The 17,535-nt window shown below is 39.2% G+C and overlaps 1 protein-coding gene across 1 annotated transcript in view; it reads left to right on the forward strand.

Annotated features, from left to right (window-relative positions):
• TTLL5 (tubulin tyrosine ligase like 5) overlaps positions 1–17,535 on the forward strand; it is a 306,157-nt gene that overhangs the window by 57,310 nt on the left and 231,312 nt on the right. The window contains exons 13-15 of the mRNA XM_043473030.1: positions 7,570–7,651; positions 9,163–9,224; positions 10,386–10,480. Of these exons, the coding sequence (XP_043328965.1) occupies positions 7,570–7,651; positions 9,163–9,224; positions 10,386–10,480 (239 nt within the window). The remainder of the gene's footprint in view (positions 1–7,569; positions 7,652–9,162; positions 9,225–10,385; positions 10,481–17,535) is intronic.

Genomic DNA, 17,535 nt, shown 5'->3' on the forward strand with positions numbered 1-17,535 from the left:
ATATTGTTTAAGACTATTTTACTGGGTAATTATGCTGACATTCTTTTTTTTTTTTTTCTTTACCAAAATTTAATTATTTTTGGCTGCTCTGGGTCTTCATTGCTGCTCAGGCTTTCTCCAGTTGCAGAGAGTGGGGGCTGCTCTCTAGTTGCGGTGCATGGCTTCTTATTGTGCTGGCTTCTCTTGTTGCTGAGCATGGGCTGTAGGTGGGCGGACTCAGTAGTTGTGGCTCACAGACTTAAGTTACTCTGTGGCATGTGTGATCTTCCCGGACCAGGGATTGAACCCGTGTCCCCTGCATTGCAAGGCAGATTTTTTTAACCACCGGACCACCAGGGAAACCCCTAAACTGACATTCTTAAAGTAGGGCTGTTCATAAATATTTGTTGAAGGATTGACAGTGGGCGGCATACATTTTATAATGTAAACTACTTGACCAATAAAAAAAGTAATGAAAATCATCAAACAGTTCACTTTTTGAGATAGCTTTCTTTTCTGGCTAATCAAATGCTTCTGTTTAGATGGGAAGGGAAGTTTACTGTAGAAGGGACTTAGAAGAAAGTACCTACTGTTTGTCAGGCACACTTCATTGGCTATTTCCTTTAGTCCTCATAACAGTTTTGTTGGTATTTATTACTCATGTTTTATAGACAAGGAAAAAAGATTCAGAGAGGTTAAATAATTTGTCCCAGGTCATGCTGTTAATAAATGGCAAAGCCAAGTTTGAAAGCCAGGTCTCTCTGGCTCACTCTCCACCCACATAAATACAACTTCTGGTGCGTCCAGCCATTTTTGGCATGCCCCATATCCTGGATTCTCTCTCTGCTCTCCTGTAACTAGATCTCAGGAAAAATGATATCATCTTTTTTAGCAGATCAGGCCTAAAAAAGGCCTCTTTGTGTTCTAATCAACAGTACGTGTGTACGTGTGTGCGTGCTCAGTCGTATCCAGCTGTTTGCGACCCCGTGGACTGTTGCCCGCCAGGCTCCTTTGTCCATGGAATTTTCCAGGCAAGAATACTGGAATGGATTGCCATTTCCTACTCCAGGGGATCTTCCCCACCCAGGGATCAAACCCGCATCTCTTGCATCTCCTACATTGGCAGGCAGATTCTTTACCACTGCACCACCTTCTAGATATTCCCTTCAAGTCCACCTTTACACATGGTAGCCAGATACCATGTCGATTTATTGGACTAGTTAACAAATTGGCTCTGGGCTTTTTCTTTTATTTAGTTCATTTTTCTGTGGGATTTTCATCTGTTGTTTTTTTTTTTCCCCCAAATTTTCCTTCTGGACCCCAGATAGAGTATTCCTTCTTAGATATTCAATTCCAATCCAAAGCCAAAGTGAAAAGAATTTCCTTTATACAATAATAGCATTTGACTGACAGCGAGCACTGGCTAATGTCAGCACTTTCCAATTTCAAGGATTACAGCTTCAGCTGGGACTTTTTTTCTGGGGAGCGTTAGTAGGTTGATTTCCAGAACTAATGGTGTGACATGTTTAGTAATCTCTTAGGACTTGGATGCACTGTTATTTTCTCTGTCAAATCTTTTTTTTCTCCTCCCGTTCTAGGCTGCCTTTTGTTAAGTTTCTCCTTAATATGTAAAATTCTTTAATTAGAATTTCTCCTATTTTCTTTGTAATTGGTGACTTTATTATGAGCATTAAGTCTTCTGGTTAGGGTTATTTTTAGGAAGTAGCTGCAAATTATTTTGTCTTTCTCAAAAATTGTAGTGTTGTACATTAAAAAAAAATTTTTTTTTCTTCTTCTTTTTTTTTAATCAGTCTTTCTTGCTTGCTTCCTGTGTACTTTGTATAGTACAGGCTGTTTGGTATAGAGCAGTGAACGAGACATGACTTCTGCCCTCAAGTGGTGGAGAGAAGCAGTTGTGAAATGACACATTTCAGGACAAGCAGTAGAGTGACTCAGGTGTCCTTGGAATATACAAGGGGTTACCAGCTCTGTGCCTCAGGGAGCCAGAGAAAGCCATTCCTAGCAGAGGGAGTATGACATGCAAAAGGCAGTGTCTTGACAGGAAGTGGCATGTTTTGAAATGAAAAGTTCAATGTGGCTAGCTGTAGCCGGAGTTGGATTCGGTGGTGAGAGGCAAGGTTACAGAGGTAGTTTAGGGCCCCTTGGTGAAGCACTGTGCTCAGTCAGCAGTCGTGTCCAGCTCTTTGAGACCCCGTGGACTGTAGCCCTCCAGGCTTCTCTGTCCATGGCATTATCCTGGCAGGAATACTGGAGTGGGTTGCCATTTCCTGCTCCTTATAAAGCACTGGCGTGTATAAATTCATCCTGTAGACAATAGACAGCTATGGAGTTTTTTGAGCAGTGGAAAAACAGAGTTACTATTTTTCCTTTAACTTTTATCATGACCTGACCCACAGCTTTGTGTGACAAAATTATAACAGAGGGGCTACTGAATAACATTGCCGGGTTGTATGTTCAGTCGCTCAGTCGTGTCTGACTCTTTGTGACCCCATGGACTGTAGCTTGCCAGGCTCCTCTGTCCATGGGATTCTCCGGGCGAGAATTCTCGACTGGGTTGCCATGCCCTCTTCCAGGCGATCTTCCCAATGCAGGGACTGAACCAGTGTCTCCTGGATCCTCCTGCATTGCAGATGGATTCTTTACTGCTGAGCCGCCCGGAAAGCCCCATGAGGTGACTAAAGTCCTCCAGGAGCCAGCCTGACATTAGAGTCTTGCTGGGCTGATTCATTGCCTGTCTCTCCATCTGACTGTTAGATTTGTGTCTTAGAACATAATTCTCATGGCCACGTGGAGAATTGGACTACAATAGGGAGAGACTAGTGCTAGGGGAATGATTTGGTGGTAGGAGGAACACAGTGACAATATACTCTTAGTCACATGACCCAGCACTCCCATTCCTAGGTATCTACTCAAGAAAAATGAAACCATATGTTCATGCAAATAGCTTTACATGAATGTGCATAGCAGTTTTATTTATAATCACCAAAAATTGGAAGCAGCCCAGATGTCTATCAGCCGTTGAATAGATAAACAAATTGTGGTCTATAAAATGGAATACTACTGAGCAGTAAAAGGAATGAATTACGCTACTGACATGTGTGATGACACAGATAAATCTCACATGCACAGAGCTAAGTGAGAGAAGCCACTCTCAGAAGGCTACATGCTTTGTGATTCCATTTATTTGACTTTTGGAAAAGGCAGAAGTCAGATCATGATTGCCAGTGGGCCGGGAGGGCAGATTGACTGCAAAGGGACAGAGGGAGCATTTGTGATAGAATTGTTCTGCGTGTTGGTGATGGCGGGTAACCATACATTTGTCAAAACTCATCAAACTGTGATGCAAAAGGGTGAACTTTATTGTGTGTAAATTAAACCTCAGTAAACCTGTCTTCAAATAAGAAATAATGATAAATGGCTGAACCTCAAAAGCATACTAAATGAGAGAAGTCAGACTCAAAAGAGTGTATCCTATATGCATCCATTTATATGAAACTCTAGAATAGGCAAAACTGATCCCTGGTGTAAGAAATAAGAATAATAGTTTCTGGTGGTGTGGTGACAGGGAGCAGGATATTTACCAGGAAGGGGCGTGAGGGATCTTTCTGGGGTGATGGAAGTGTTCTGTGTGTGTTGATACGAGTGTGGGTTTTATGGATGTATCAAGACTCATCAAATAGCACACTTACGATCTGTCCATTTCATTAAATATGTAAATTTTACCTCAAAGGGGAATATAGAAAATAGACTAAAGAGAAACAGAGAAAGAGATATGATAATGTGTTGCATTTGGCAGGTGGTGAAGAGTGTCTCTAGTACAGGCAACTAGTGTGTGGGGTTTTCCAAGATGAAGAACAGTGGGAAGCCAAACAAAGTTTTGGGAGAAGATACTGAGCTATGTTTTGTTGAGCATCGAGTACCTCTGGGATATCCTAGTGAAGTTGTCTGGATGGCATTTGGATTCATGGATTTGGTGTCCAGGAGACACTGGAGTAAAGACAGAGATTTGAATGTCATCATCATCATATTAATTGCAGCTATGAGAATACATGAGAGCATCCAAGAAGAGCAGTAGAATTGAGAAGGGGAGAGACCTGAGGATGCTACCCTGAGCAAACAAACCTACCAGTGACTACCAGTGGCAGAAGAGAAGGGATGAAAGAAAGAGAGAAAGGAGGACAGTCAGACGAGAGCAGTGTCCTGGAACCAAGGAAGAGGAAAGTTCCAATAAGTAAGGGGCGGTCAGCAGTTTTCAGATGCTTGGGCTTAAAGCAACAAGGCAGTCTTTGGGATCATAGTGAGAATAGTCAGTTATTAAAGAATGGCAGCAGAAGCAAATCGCTCTGGGCAGGAGAGTCAGCAAGCATTAAGAAAGTGAGTGTGGCTAAGTGTAGATTGCTTTCTAAGAAACTGCTGGAAAGAAATGGGGGATAAGGGTGCTAATGTAAAATGTGAGCTGGAGTCAGGCTTCTTCTTACCATGCACCAGTCAGATTTGCAAGTTTGTTTTGTTTTAGCTGGGGCTGAAGGAACTATATCTCACCAAGGAAAATTTCCTTGGGGAAACAGTTGAGCAAGGTGATAGCAACAGTCCTTTGAAGATACTTGTTTTTCGGTTACAATGGAGACAGCACAGAGGAACAAAGAAAGTTAGCTCTCAGAACTGGAGAAGCCTGGCTTGCCTGCACCTTTTAATGACAGGAACACTGGTGTATGTCACCATGGGTAACTGAATTTTTGAAATTGTAGACACTGCTGCTAAAACATACATCAAAAGGTGAGTAAGTTTCATATTCTCAGTGCAACTTATTGATGCTTTTTACCTTTTAAAATCTGTAATATCCAGAGAAAAGACTAAGCCTAAGTTAAAAGATTTGCTATAAGGACTCTCCTATCCTGCCAAGGAACCAAATGATTTTGATTAAGCTGAGTTGATCGTTTTAAGAGATAAGCTTGATACAAGTGCTCTCTTTGTCACCCCAGTCCTCTCCTCTGGTTCCAGCCTCTCAGGTGACCTGGGCTTTGCAGTGTACCTGATGCTGTCACACATCTGTATATCTGTGTGTACAGATGTTGGTTAGGTTCAAAGTTGATTTTAAGATCATTTAGCAACTGGTGGGTTTTATTTACCTGAGCTGGTGATGGACAGGGAAGCCTGGCGTGCTGCAGTCCATGGGGTCACAGAGAGTCGGACAGACTGAGAGACCGAACTGAACTGAACTGAACTGATAAAGGGTGTTGTCTCTCTTTGGGTTTTTTTTTTCTTTTCTTTTCTCTGATTTTCTACATTACCGGTTTCTCAGCGTTTCAACTGAGAGTCTTGGAATTTGCCTCTGAATTTGAGAGAGAGTTAAGTAAATATGTCGGCTGCTTATTGGGAGGTGTTTAAATAACGGGTCTTACTGCTTGTATTTCTGATTTCAGTTTGTGTTCATTTGTGGCTGATTCTGCAAATGTGATCAATATGTGCACCAGTCATTATTCTCATCCTGTTCCTTATGCTATTATTATTAATAATAATATTACCAGTTTATGAAATAGTTGAATCCTGTGCTTCAGTTTTCAAAAACTGAAGAGAATGTTTTCCTTGAATCAGACTTCTATTGTATTTTTCTGTGCTTGTGTAATGTTAACATGGATTTGCAGTTTTTGTAGTTAGATGTTTCCTCTTAAATGCCTTTACTAATGCTATATCACAGAAAGATTTTCCTCAAATTAAAGGGGGAATATTCTGTGGAATGACTGAAGATTGGGTAAAATATTCAGAAGGATGTACTGGCCATAAAAGCTACGAATATGCTGCCAAAAAAAAAAAAAAAGATAGGTAAAGGAGCTTTCTTTTCTTTTTTGTTTGTTTTTTTATTTTTTTTTTTTATTTTTTGCTTTCTTTTCTTTACACCTTTAAAGTTTTGATAATATATGATTTTTGTGTAGTTACATGAGGGTGAATCCGGTCTCAGACTCTCTTATAGTTTGTGATTATTTTTGTAATTTAAATGGAATCCTAAATAAGTACTATGGAAAACAACTCCTTCCTGAGAACTTTTCCTGAGAGAGAATTTAAAAATGCATATCTACCCGAATCTATGTTGCATAAGTAGGAATTCTGTTTATAGGTTAACTGAGCATACAGATATTGACAAATGGTGATTGATAAAGAGGATAAAGGAAGCCAGAGCATGCTAATAAATATGAGGGAGAGAGGTGGTCTTCTCAGGCTCCACAGGGAGCAAAGGGCAATGTGGTGAGGGGGGCCCGGGTCCCTAGATTCCCATTGCTCCATGCTTCCGTGTTCCAGAAGGGAGTCTTTGGCATCATCTTTTTAGAAACTCCCATTTGTTCTTCTGTGTGTTTGAGAGGATTGAGAAATGGAGAAGTAGTTCTTCTTGAAGTAAAGAAATTTGCCTCAAAATGAATTTCTGGAAAATACCTGGTTGTATTCCGTGGGTGTGAGTTGTGTGGCCTGTGACCTCGGTCAGATTGTCAGGAAACTAGTCTTTTCTCTTGGAGAGAAGGTGTGTGCAAACAGTTTATTTGAGGGACACAGAGTGTGGAATGTTTGAGAATGAGTGGGACTTCTGAAAGTCTGATGCATTCGATGTGTGTATACTGAGGAGGACTGTGGAGAGGGCCTCGTTAATGATGATAATGAGAGTAAAGATTGCCAGCTAAGGTTCCAAGTTAGCCTCTCACCCCTGCATTCCGGGAGAAGAGCCAGCTCCTGGTTCTGGCTTTGTAACAGTTGGGGACTTAGGGGACAAGAATTAGCAAAGGAAATTTGATCCTTGGCTCCTTCCCTTGTGACATATCGTAGTCCCACTTGGCTGCCAATGGCTCCCTCCTTTCTCTTCTGTCTTTCTACGGTGGGCCAGTATATTTTATTTTCTATCTTCAAAGGGGAATTGAAACCTTAGAGGGGAAAGAACAAATAGGTTTTATGCCTTTTTTTTTTTTTTTGACCTACATTGCAAAAGCAAGGTCTTGGTTTAATAAAGTGTGATGGGAAGATCCTAGAGAGATGCCTTCAGTAGATTTTCCTGTTTTCAGAGTGTGGTGGGGAAGAACAACCCAAAACAAGCCCAAGGCAGCATTGATATTAGATGCACTTGTTGCATTCCTTTTCCTAACATTTTTTTTTAGCCTTCTGCACAGCACCAGAATCATGCTTGTTAACTTTTAGAGTCAGGTGACTTTCTCTATAGAACTCAGAAATGTCAAGAGTGGATGATAGAAACCATGGAGCATTATTATCTCTAGCTCCTCTGTCCATGGAATTTTCCAGGCCAGAGTACTGGAGTGGGTTGCCATTTCCTTCTCTAGGGGATCTTCCCGACATAGGATCGAACCCAGGTCTCCCGCATTGCAGGCAGATGCTTTACCATCTGAGCCACCAGGGAAGCCCCAGAACTTGATTAATTTCTCTTGGACTTGAAAGTTCTCTACATCTACTGTCTCTGGATACTCAGCAAGTTTCTAGGCCTTTGATGAAAGTTGACTGGATTGACTCTTCCAGATCTTTGGTTGTGACATGGAAAATGATTTTGTATATTGTGTTATGTTGTATTTCTAGAACTCTATGGCTTTGACGTGCTCATAGATTCTACCCTGAAGCCATGGTTGTTGGAAGTGAATCTCTCTCCTTCTTTGGCCTGGTAAGTAGTCTGTTCCATTAACTAGAAAAGGATAAACCTTCAATAAGCAATACTAAAACAATTTTTTTTGGTCATTTCTCTTGGCACTAGGAGATGTTTTTTCCCCTTCTTTATTAGATTGAGATGATTAGAATTTCTAAATTTGGGGGATTTGTGGCATATTATCAGAGTTCATATTGCAACCATGGACCTCTGTCTTACTAGTCAATTTGCAATCTCTGTTTACTATCTTATTGGGCTTCTAGGGATGCTTCTTTTATTTTTATCTCCACTGCATTCCCTCTCACACTTTTTTTAAACTTTGTAGGTGTTCAGCTAAGGGTAAAGAAATCACAAGATGTATTTCCTTTGTTACCAAAAGTTTATACATCCTCTAACCCACACATATCATAAAGGTGTAGAGCTGGGCCTAGAGTGTATAAATAATATTTGGTCCTCTTACCCTGTCCATGTCCTGGTGTTATCCATCCAAGATTAAAGTCTAAAATCCTCAGACATTTTAAAAAAATTATTTTTAACCTATCGTTTAGAAGAAGGAAAGAAACTTATTTTCCAATACCAGAGAAGATTCTGCTTCTATCTGTGACTACAGCCAGAGTTTCTGTTAGCTATATGCTTCTCTAAACAGCTAGAAAACCCTAGAGATTTATGCCAGAGACCACCCAGCTGCTGCATTTTTAACAATGAAAAATGTTGGCAAAATGCCAAGCAATCAAATAAAGACAGAATGACTACTTGGTTGGGTGGGAGTCTGGCTTCACCTGAGTTGTAAGGTGTAGGGCTGGATAATACAGATGCTTCAGATGTTGTGCTACCCTTTGGTTAGGTCAGTGTTTTGTAGATTTCCTGGCAAAGGAATCTGGTTTCTGGGGGAACACCTCAACCCCAAAGCCAGACTGGCATCATCACCACAGGGAGGCCCCACACTTTCAGGCTTTGTTGTTTCTGCTTCCATGTGGGTTCCTTCTGTATCATCTGGTGATACTTTGGTATAGCTTATTTATTTATTTATTTATTGCTTTAATTTGCAAGCACACAGTCTTAAGGAGATCAATTTAGAATGGAAAATGAAGTCTTAAAAAAAGTACAAAGATAGCCCAAGTTCCTTCTCTTGCATGTGAATGTGATTTGATGATCACAGCAGTAAAAAGTACTTTGAATGATGGGCATGCTCATAAAAGAGCATATTAAAAATCTGAACCTCTAAAATCCACAGTGATAATAAAGCAGTGTTCATGACCCTGTGCAAACAAGACCTTCTGGAATAAAAAGTTTGAGTGTCAGTGGATCAGTGCCTTAGAGCTGGGCCTGCCTTACAGAGGATGAGCTTGACACCAGGCTTTTATTTCTAGAATTTTTGCCCAGATTTTTTTCCCCCATGGATTTGATGTACTTTATGTGTTGCTCCTCACTGACATTTGGTAGCTCTATTATATTGAGGGATGTTAAGGGCAGCTATTCTCTTAACCTATAAAATTATCAATTGCTCTTTTCTTTCTTTATTCTGTTAGTGATGCACCTCTGGACCTAAAGATTAAAGCCAGTATGATCTCAGATATGTTCACTGTTGTAGGTGAGTAGTATTCTTTTTCTGAAGACTCATAAAAATGAAGTAGAGCATACATTTTGTCAGACTATATGTGTTGCCAACTGGCAGTTCCTCAGCCATACTGAATGTTTTGTACTCAAAAATTATATTTTCAGGGAAGTGTTTATAAGTCTCTATACCCCCTGGCTCCTTCCTGCCCTGAGGCTGAACCACAGCTAGGGCTGAGACCTAATTCCTGGGGCACAGGAATCATGAGCTGAGGAAGAGAATTAAGCAAAGATCTGGAGAAAATATATTTTACCCCGAGCTGAGATAGTGAAACCCACTGAAGAGGCTTTGTTACCAAGGAGACTGGCTATGTTTCTGCTATGCAGTCTCTACTGGTGTCAACACAATCTCTTCTGTAGAAATAACTGAAGCAAGCCAAGGGAAAAATCCCTTTGTGAGTAGATAAAACAAAACTTTGAGATGGAGATGGGCTGCCAAGTGGGTATGTTGTGGGTTTAGGGTTGTTGTTGTTGTTTTAAGTACCCAAAAAACACATAATAAAACACATTTGAACTAGCACTTGATGTACCATCAAATGCTGTAAAACTTTGCTACCCCATTCTCCTTGGATGAGAATCTGCTTCTTTTTAGGAAGTAAGTGAAATTAGCCCAAGCCTAATTCCTTAAGCCATGGATAATCTACAAAGCATATTTTGGAACTTGCCAGTAGTAGACCACTTTGGGCTGTTCCAGAAGTGGATCCTATAACAGGATAAGACCCCTCACTTGCTTCTGGATTCTCCTGGTAAAAACCAACACTGTTATTTTCCAGTCACCATCCAGGAAGGCACTTTAAAATACTTTGTCTTTATTAACAACTGTGTGTTTTTAAGTGCACTTTTACTCTGAAGGTCATCAAAAGTCACCATCTCTTTGTCCATCAGAATCACATTTCGGTTCCCCAACAAGGAAGGCTGATTGTTCTGCATATTTTCCTTTCTTGTTCACTCCAGTTGTGATAGTTCAAAGTTCAAGTGGAGGATGTGTATGGGAGAGTCATGCCTAAACCTCTTCAGGACGGAGCTCTATCAGATTTATGGCAGTGAAACTGAGCTTGTCCATCAAAAGGAGAGGTGCAGCTAAACCTCCTTATTTCTTAGCAAATGGCAGTTTTAATGTTTCCTATTCCCCATTCAGGGTTTGTGTGTCAAGATCCTGCCCAGCGGACATCAACCCGGCCAATTTACCCCACCTTTGAGTCTTCCAGGCGAAACCCTTTCCAGAAACCTCAGGTAAGCAGTTCCAGCAACAGGAAGCCCCAAGGAAGCTTATTGTAAAGTGGCAGCTGTTGTCAATAAGTGAGCTGAAGCACTGTTATTAGAAGGTCACCTATAGCAGGAGAATTGGGGGATCATTCTAGACAGGAGGCAGTTATATTCAGCCATGGCTAATAGCTTATGCTTTTAATGCTTTCAAACCATCTTACTTTGTGCTTTTTGTCTTTCTTTTCTTTTGGCTTCTTTTTTCATTTTCTTTTCTTTTTTCTTTGTCTCTCTTTTGAAAAATTGCTCCCAGTCTTTTCACATTGACATGCTCGTAAATGAGGCACAGAGAGGGATTCTGCAAATTTCTCATCACTACTCTGCTGCATTATCTTCAGGCTAGCTTTGCAGAGAAGATGCTCAATTGAAATAATATCTTCTCTACATGCGATTTTCTTCACAAGGACCCTCAGTGATCATGAGGTGCTGATTGAATTTAAATGAGCTAAATGCCTGCAGAGAGCTTGGCGGGCGTGTCTGAAACTTCATTTGACCCAGTGTTCCTCCAGTCTTTGTGTACTCTGCATTTTTGCTCCAGGTAAACCAGTCAGCTGTCTGATGGTTTATCCATTCCGTCATCTGATCAGTCCCTGCCCATCTAGACCTGGTTAGTTTCCACTTGTGTTTCTTTGCCTTTAACCTTTCTTCTTATCCAAAAGGTCCCCTTCTCTTCCTGTCTGGACTGATTACCTTACCTGCTCAGAAGTTTGGAGATCGTTTCTTATTAAATCCATTCCACTCTGTCATGGCCTTTTCTTTTCGTTGCAACATTATTTACTGGTTTTCAACTGCATTGTTTTGCCTTCGTTGATTTGTTGCCTTTACATTGTCCAGTACTCCTCTGTGAGATTGTAAGCTCTTTGAAGGGAGAAACAGCTGCTGTTTCTCCCCATTCCTCCTCTTTCCCTTATTTTTTCCCTCCTATGTTCATCCCACCTCCACTTTAGCCCTCCATCTCTCCCTTTTTTCCTCCCACTCCTCTTCCTTTTGTTTGCTGGTCTCATTTAGAGTACTGCTACTTCTGTTTGCTAAGCTTAGATACCATTATTTATTCAGATAACTTTTCATTAGAACAGGGTTTGAAACCTCAAAATGCCTCTGAGGATTGCAGAGTAAACAGGGCCAGGTGTTTTCACGAGGGCCGTAACTGCAGTGAAGTGGGTAGTGAGTGCATGCTTCACATTAACAGGCCAACTCTTCTACTTCTGTGCTTTAGCTGCTCACTGCCGTGAGTTGTCAGATATTCTTACTTTCTAGAGAAATCAGGAATCTTATTTTAAAATACTGACAACAAGTTCAATTTAAAAAATAATACTTTGCAGATGAAATATAGTATGTCAGTGAGCTGGATTTAGTTTGCAGGCTACCTGTGACCTCTTGTTTTCAAATTATTCCCTATTAGTATCAGTGCTGTAGTATAGAACAAGGTGAACTATATTTTAAGGGGAATTAGATTAGAAGTGAAATCATGCAGCAGTGTTGTACTTGATCAGTTGTACGTATATGTGTGTGTGAGCTAAGTTGCTTCACTTGTGTCCGGCTCTTTGCGACCCTATGGGCTATAGCCTGCCAGGCTCCTCTGTCCATGGGATTCTCCAGGCAAGAATACTGGAGTGGGTTGTCATGCCCTCCTCCAGGTGATCTTCCTGACCCAGGGATCGAACCCTCACCTCCGGTGTCTCCTGCACTGCAGGTGAACTCTTTACCACTGAGCCACTGGGGAAGTCCTGATCAGTAGTACATCACAGGTCAAAGGCTTTTCTTTAACTTTGAACAAGAAAAGTAGAGAGTTAACCTAGGTGTACTAGGAAAACTGAATTGAGGCAATCATGTATGTTCCTTTAAATTGTTTTCTGCAGTATCTGTGGCAAGAGTCACAGGATTGTGTATAAAATATTACAAATGTTTCTGTGCAGCTTTAACAGAGTTTCTGCAAGTTCCACTCTAGGAGTAGCTGTATGTCAATCTTGAATGAATTAATCCCTTTTCTTAGCTTGCCTGCAGCTTTTATTGGTGACTTTGCAAATGGTGAAGAACCTATTCGCTGTTTGCTCTGCTAACTGGTAGGTAACAGGGTGACTTCATCCCTGAGCAGTCCACAGGATAATTACTTAAAGGCTTAAGAAGCTGTAGATTAGTTCCATGTACTGTGTGAGACCGTTTTACCAGGTGGAGTAATAACTTCAGGATCTTCAGTACGTGACAGTAGGATTGAGTTCTCAGTGGTGAGGTGAAACTGGAATAATTATACCATAGGAGAATGCAGTGTGAAAAATAATAAATGCTCTAATCTTTCAAGTGCAAAATATAGGGCTTTGGCTTTTGTTCTCTGCTTGGAGATGATTTTTTTCTTTTTTATATTAGATGTAGGAGTTGGAAAATACAGGCATGTTAGGAGAAGATAAGGCTTTATTCCATTTTTCTGTCTTTTATAGCGTCCAGTATCTGCACAGTTTCAGTCATCAACCGTCAAGCAGGTAAGTTCTGGATCATTTGGAGAGTTCATTCAAACTTTTATCTCCATTCCCTAAATGGAAAGCCTTTTAGCTTCACCATTTCACAGTATATATTTCATGCACCTGCTCTTTGAATAGTTTAACAATGTAAAATAGAATAAGTGAAAATGAATGCTGAGATCTTTTCAGATGTAGTATACAAAAGTAGAAGTTGCAGGAATTTCTGAATCCTCTTTTTCTGGTAGTGATCATGCTGTGATGGAGGCAGCTGACTTCAAATGATGAACAGTTTAGAGGCATATCTATGGCTTTGACTAAAATATTCCAGAAAGGAAATATTATCGTTTACAAGTCACCTTTCATTTGTTCAGGTGTCTTATGAAACATACCCTTGTTAGTAGCTTAATGTTGTAAGTGTTTTCATATTGGATATTGGGCTAAATTTCTGGTTGTTTCTTTTTTTAAAAGAAGCCTTCTCTTATATGTAGTGATATGTAGTCTTATGAATCTTAGAAATGCTTCCATCATTAATATCTTAGATACTACCTATAAAATAAAGACAAAATATTTGATCTCAGTCTCTAAATAATCAGCATTTGTCTTTTTTCTGTTCTTGTTAGCAGTATGTGAGATATATTGTTGCTTTCTTCTATGCAGATTTTTTTTTTAGCATCTTTTTGAAGTGATAGGATAGTAGTGAGGGCACCGCTTCCACTATTTGGTGCGTTGATATGAGGGATGTAGATATTCCCATTCATAAATGTGTCACTTGCAATTATTAATCCTTTAGTAAAAGGCTCCCGTATATATTTATTTTGACATTTGTACTCTCTGATACAGATTCTGGTAAGCTTGGAAGCTTGAATTGTGAGTTTCCTAGCTATTATTTTTGATAACGTGATTTACATGGTATATATGAATTCAAGAAATGAAAAAAAAAAAAAGACCTGCTGTGTTGTCTAGTATTTGGTAACTGATTAGCATGGTTTTGTAATACAAGTTTTGTTGTTTAACTGGTGGAATTCAAAACTCTGTAATGGTGTTTTGTATTTAGCAGGTACCCAAGTGTGCAAGCTCTTCTCCATGGCAAACAAAAAAACAAACAAAACCCAAGGCTGTTGATTTCAAAGAGCTTATACTCTACATATCTCTTGACCTAATCTCTTTAAGGAGAACATTAAAGTACTGTTTCATAGCCTTCTGAACTTGACTCCAAAGAAGTGTCTTTGATATGGAATTTTAATCTTAATGTCCCATTACCCATTTTAATTCTATTCTACCTCTATTGCTTGAATTTCCGTAAGTTGCAAACATCCTATGGACAAGCAAGGCCTCACTCTAGTGCTTAGGCATTTCAGCACTGCTCACGTGACACAAAGGCTTTGTGGCTTTATTTGGGCAGTCTTAAACATATTGAATTCTTAACTCTTAGCATCCTTTGCAGTTTTCTACCTTGTCCCTGTCTTTCTGTTAATGAAACACTTTCAAGTCTACAATAGTTTCATCAGAGCTAAGTGAAAAAAGAAAAGAAACTCAGCTCTGACCATTTAGACTGTAAACATTTCTTTTTTTGCTGCTGTCAGATTGTTGAAGATACAATTTTTTACTTGTTGTCAGATAATTCCTTTTTAATCCATTATCTTTTTCTACATTTCTCCCTTCCCTTGAAGGCTTATGGTTTAATATTTTTCAATCAACAGAAATTATATTTTAGTGTTCCAAGGCAGGTGGTATTGTTTTGTAGAAGGAACAGGGACTTTGAAGTCAGATAGGCCTGGGTTTGAATTTGAACTCTGCCAATCACTAACTCTTAGACCTTCAGCAGATTCGTTTATGTCTCAGGCTCACTTCCCTCATCCATCAAATGAGGGTGTGTGTTCAGTCGTTAAATTGTGTCTGACTCTTTACGACCCCACGGACTGCAGCACACCAGGCTTACGTGTCGTTCACTATCTCCCAGAGTTTGCTCAGATTCATGTCCATTGAGTCAGTGATGCTATCAAACCATCTCATCCTCTGCCACCCTTTTCTCCTCCTGCCTTCAGTCTTTCCCAGCATCAGGGTCTTTTTCAATGAGTTAGCTCTTTGCATCAGGTATTGGAGCTTCCGCTTCAGCATCAGTCCTTCCAATGAATATTCAGGGTTGATTTCCTTTAGGATTGACCGGTTTAATCTTGCAGTCCAAGGGACTCTCAGGAGTCTTCTCCCATTCCTTTCTTAGCATAATTCCATTTGTGTACTACACAAATTGCATTACAAATGAGGGTAGTAATACACAAATGGAGTTATGCTGAGAAAGGAATGATCAAACATAGGGTAAATACTTGGGATAGTTTTGGACACATAGATAACCCTCAGAAGATTTAGTCTCCTTCACACTTTTGAGTCCTATTTTGATTTTCCTTTTTCCATTGTCAGTATGTGGTGTTATTTTGATATTCATTTATTTATAGTTATGTCTTTTCACATTTACTATCATCAAGAAATGCAAATCAATCCAATTAATTTATTATTCATCCTCCCAGACATCAATACGGATTCTAAACAATGCTTAATCAGTACCCAGTCACCTCCTAATTTGATTCACTGCTACTTATCTTACCTTATAGTTGTCTTTTAACTGTGTTCAGCTATTATTGGTGTATTTTATTTATTATATCATGATACTGAGTCCTGATTGGAAATAAAACTAAAAGTAAAAATTCTATGAAATTTTCACAAATGCTTCTCTAACATCCAGAGACATTAAATATATTTGTGCTTTTCCTCCTTTTTGTTATTTTGTCCAAAAAAATCAAAATTTTAAAGCATGTTTTAAAATGAAGCAGTCTGCATACTACTATTCTTTATGAACCCATTAAACTCTAAATGTTTATGGATTTTTTTCTTTTAATATTTGTTCCATTATTTTACTAGGGATTCAAGTTAGCCTTACCAGACGGTAATCACCAGGAGCATACTTCTTACATTTTTGAAGATTGGTACCTCATTTGTTTTTTTCTATTCCTCTGGTACCTCCTCAGTTCTCCATGATTTTTCAAACATAATTGTAAGTGGTCTTGGTAAGTTTTTTTGTTTTTAAAGCCAGTTGTGTTAGTAACAAGACGCATGTCTCTCAGACCTGCTGACTTAGATTTATTACACATTTCCAGATGCTGCATGTCTCTTTTTGTACTGTAACACATACCTACTTGCTTGCTTTCTTCACCCCCCCCACCCCCAGTTTCTCAATAGTGTACTTCCGGTTATCAATATATTTAAGCCTTCTCTCTTAGCCATTTTTGGTCTATTTCAACCCAGATTTGTTCACATGTGGTCTTTTTTTTTGTCATTTTATTTCATTTGATAGCAGTGATTCATTTCACTTTTTAAACTTGTCCTTCTTATTTTCTGGGTGGCAAGATGCATCACATGTAAGTTGATATATTTCTAATTCATGTGTTTTTAACACAGAATTCCAAACTTTGTAAAATTGCTTTGGGAGATTTTTTTATTTTCTGCATGTGTTCTCTTTCAAACAGATTTTTTTTTTTTTTAACCCCTCAATTTTGATATCTTTGAGGATGCCTCACCATTTTTTTATTTTCTGCATTTGTCCAGTTCTCGTAACTGGTACTTTTCAGTTCTTCCCTAGCAATGAAAGTTAGATGTGTACATGCTTCTTCTCTGGGTGTAGTTCTGTATCCTGAGTTGTGCTAATGATATTTTAACAATTTTGATGCATGTTGCATGGCAGAATTCTTACTGTGACGGTTTAAAGTGTATCTGAGAACCCAATAGTTTAAATCTTGTGTCATCTAGCCAGAAGCAGTGGTTCTTTTTAAGTTCAGAGGAGCCTTATTTCCTTAGTGTAGTCAGTCAATTCATTGGAGTATGTGGATTTATTCTATCTACTACCTAGAGAATGAAGCTGAGCTGATGTGTCCAAAGTCAAAACCACAGAATGACTTGCATTTAAACTATTTTGCTCTAATTTTTGACAATCCTGATGGCCTTTCAAGTCAGCCTGATTTCTTTTTTCTTTGCTTTTAATTTCTAAGTATCTCCTTGGTACTCATAAGCATTTTTCTTCTTTCTTTTTTTCTTTATTATCCTTTCTTCTCCCTCTTTTCTCTTACCTGTTTCTATAATTCATTTGTTAAGACTTCATTTCGTTAATAAGTATTGGTAGGTCTAGAGAGTAATGCTTTGTTGTTCCTGTAAAAATACATTTCTCTATGAACCAGTATAACAGATATTATATAGATTAAAAAAATTAAAAAAAAATAAATTCTAATTTCAAATTTATTGAAAAGCTGAGGTTGGCAGAATATGTGTGACTTTCTAGTCTGATTATTTTCCATTGGCTTTTCCAAAGACATGGGAAACCTGGGTGGATGTTAGAGAAGTATTTGAGATACCTAGACTTCAGGAGCTACATCTTTCTTTTCATATTTCTTCCTCTGAGCCTTTTTTTTTTTTTTTTAATTATTTGGCTGTGCTGGGTCTTAATTGTGGCATGTGGGATATTATTCCCCAACCAGGGATCGAACCCAGGTCCCCTGCATTGGGAGCACAGAGTCTTCGCCA

Source organism: Cervus canadensis, chromosome 6 (assembly GCF_019320065.1).
Source record: "Cervus canadensis isolate Bull #8, Minnesota chromosome 6, ASM1932006v1, whole genome shotgun sequence".
Taxonomy (NCBI): domain Eukaryota; kingdom Metazoa; phylum Chordata; class Mammalia; order Artiodactyla; family Cervidae; genus Cervus; species Cervus canadensis.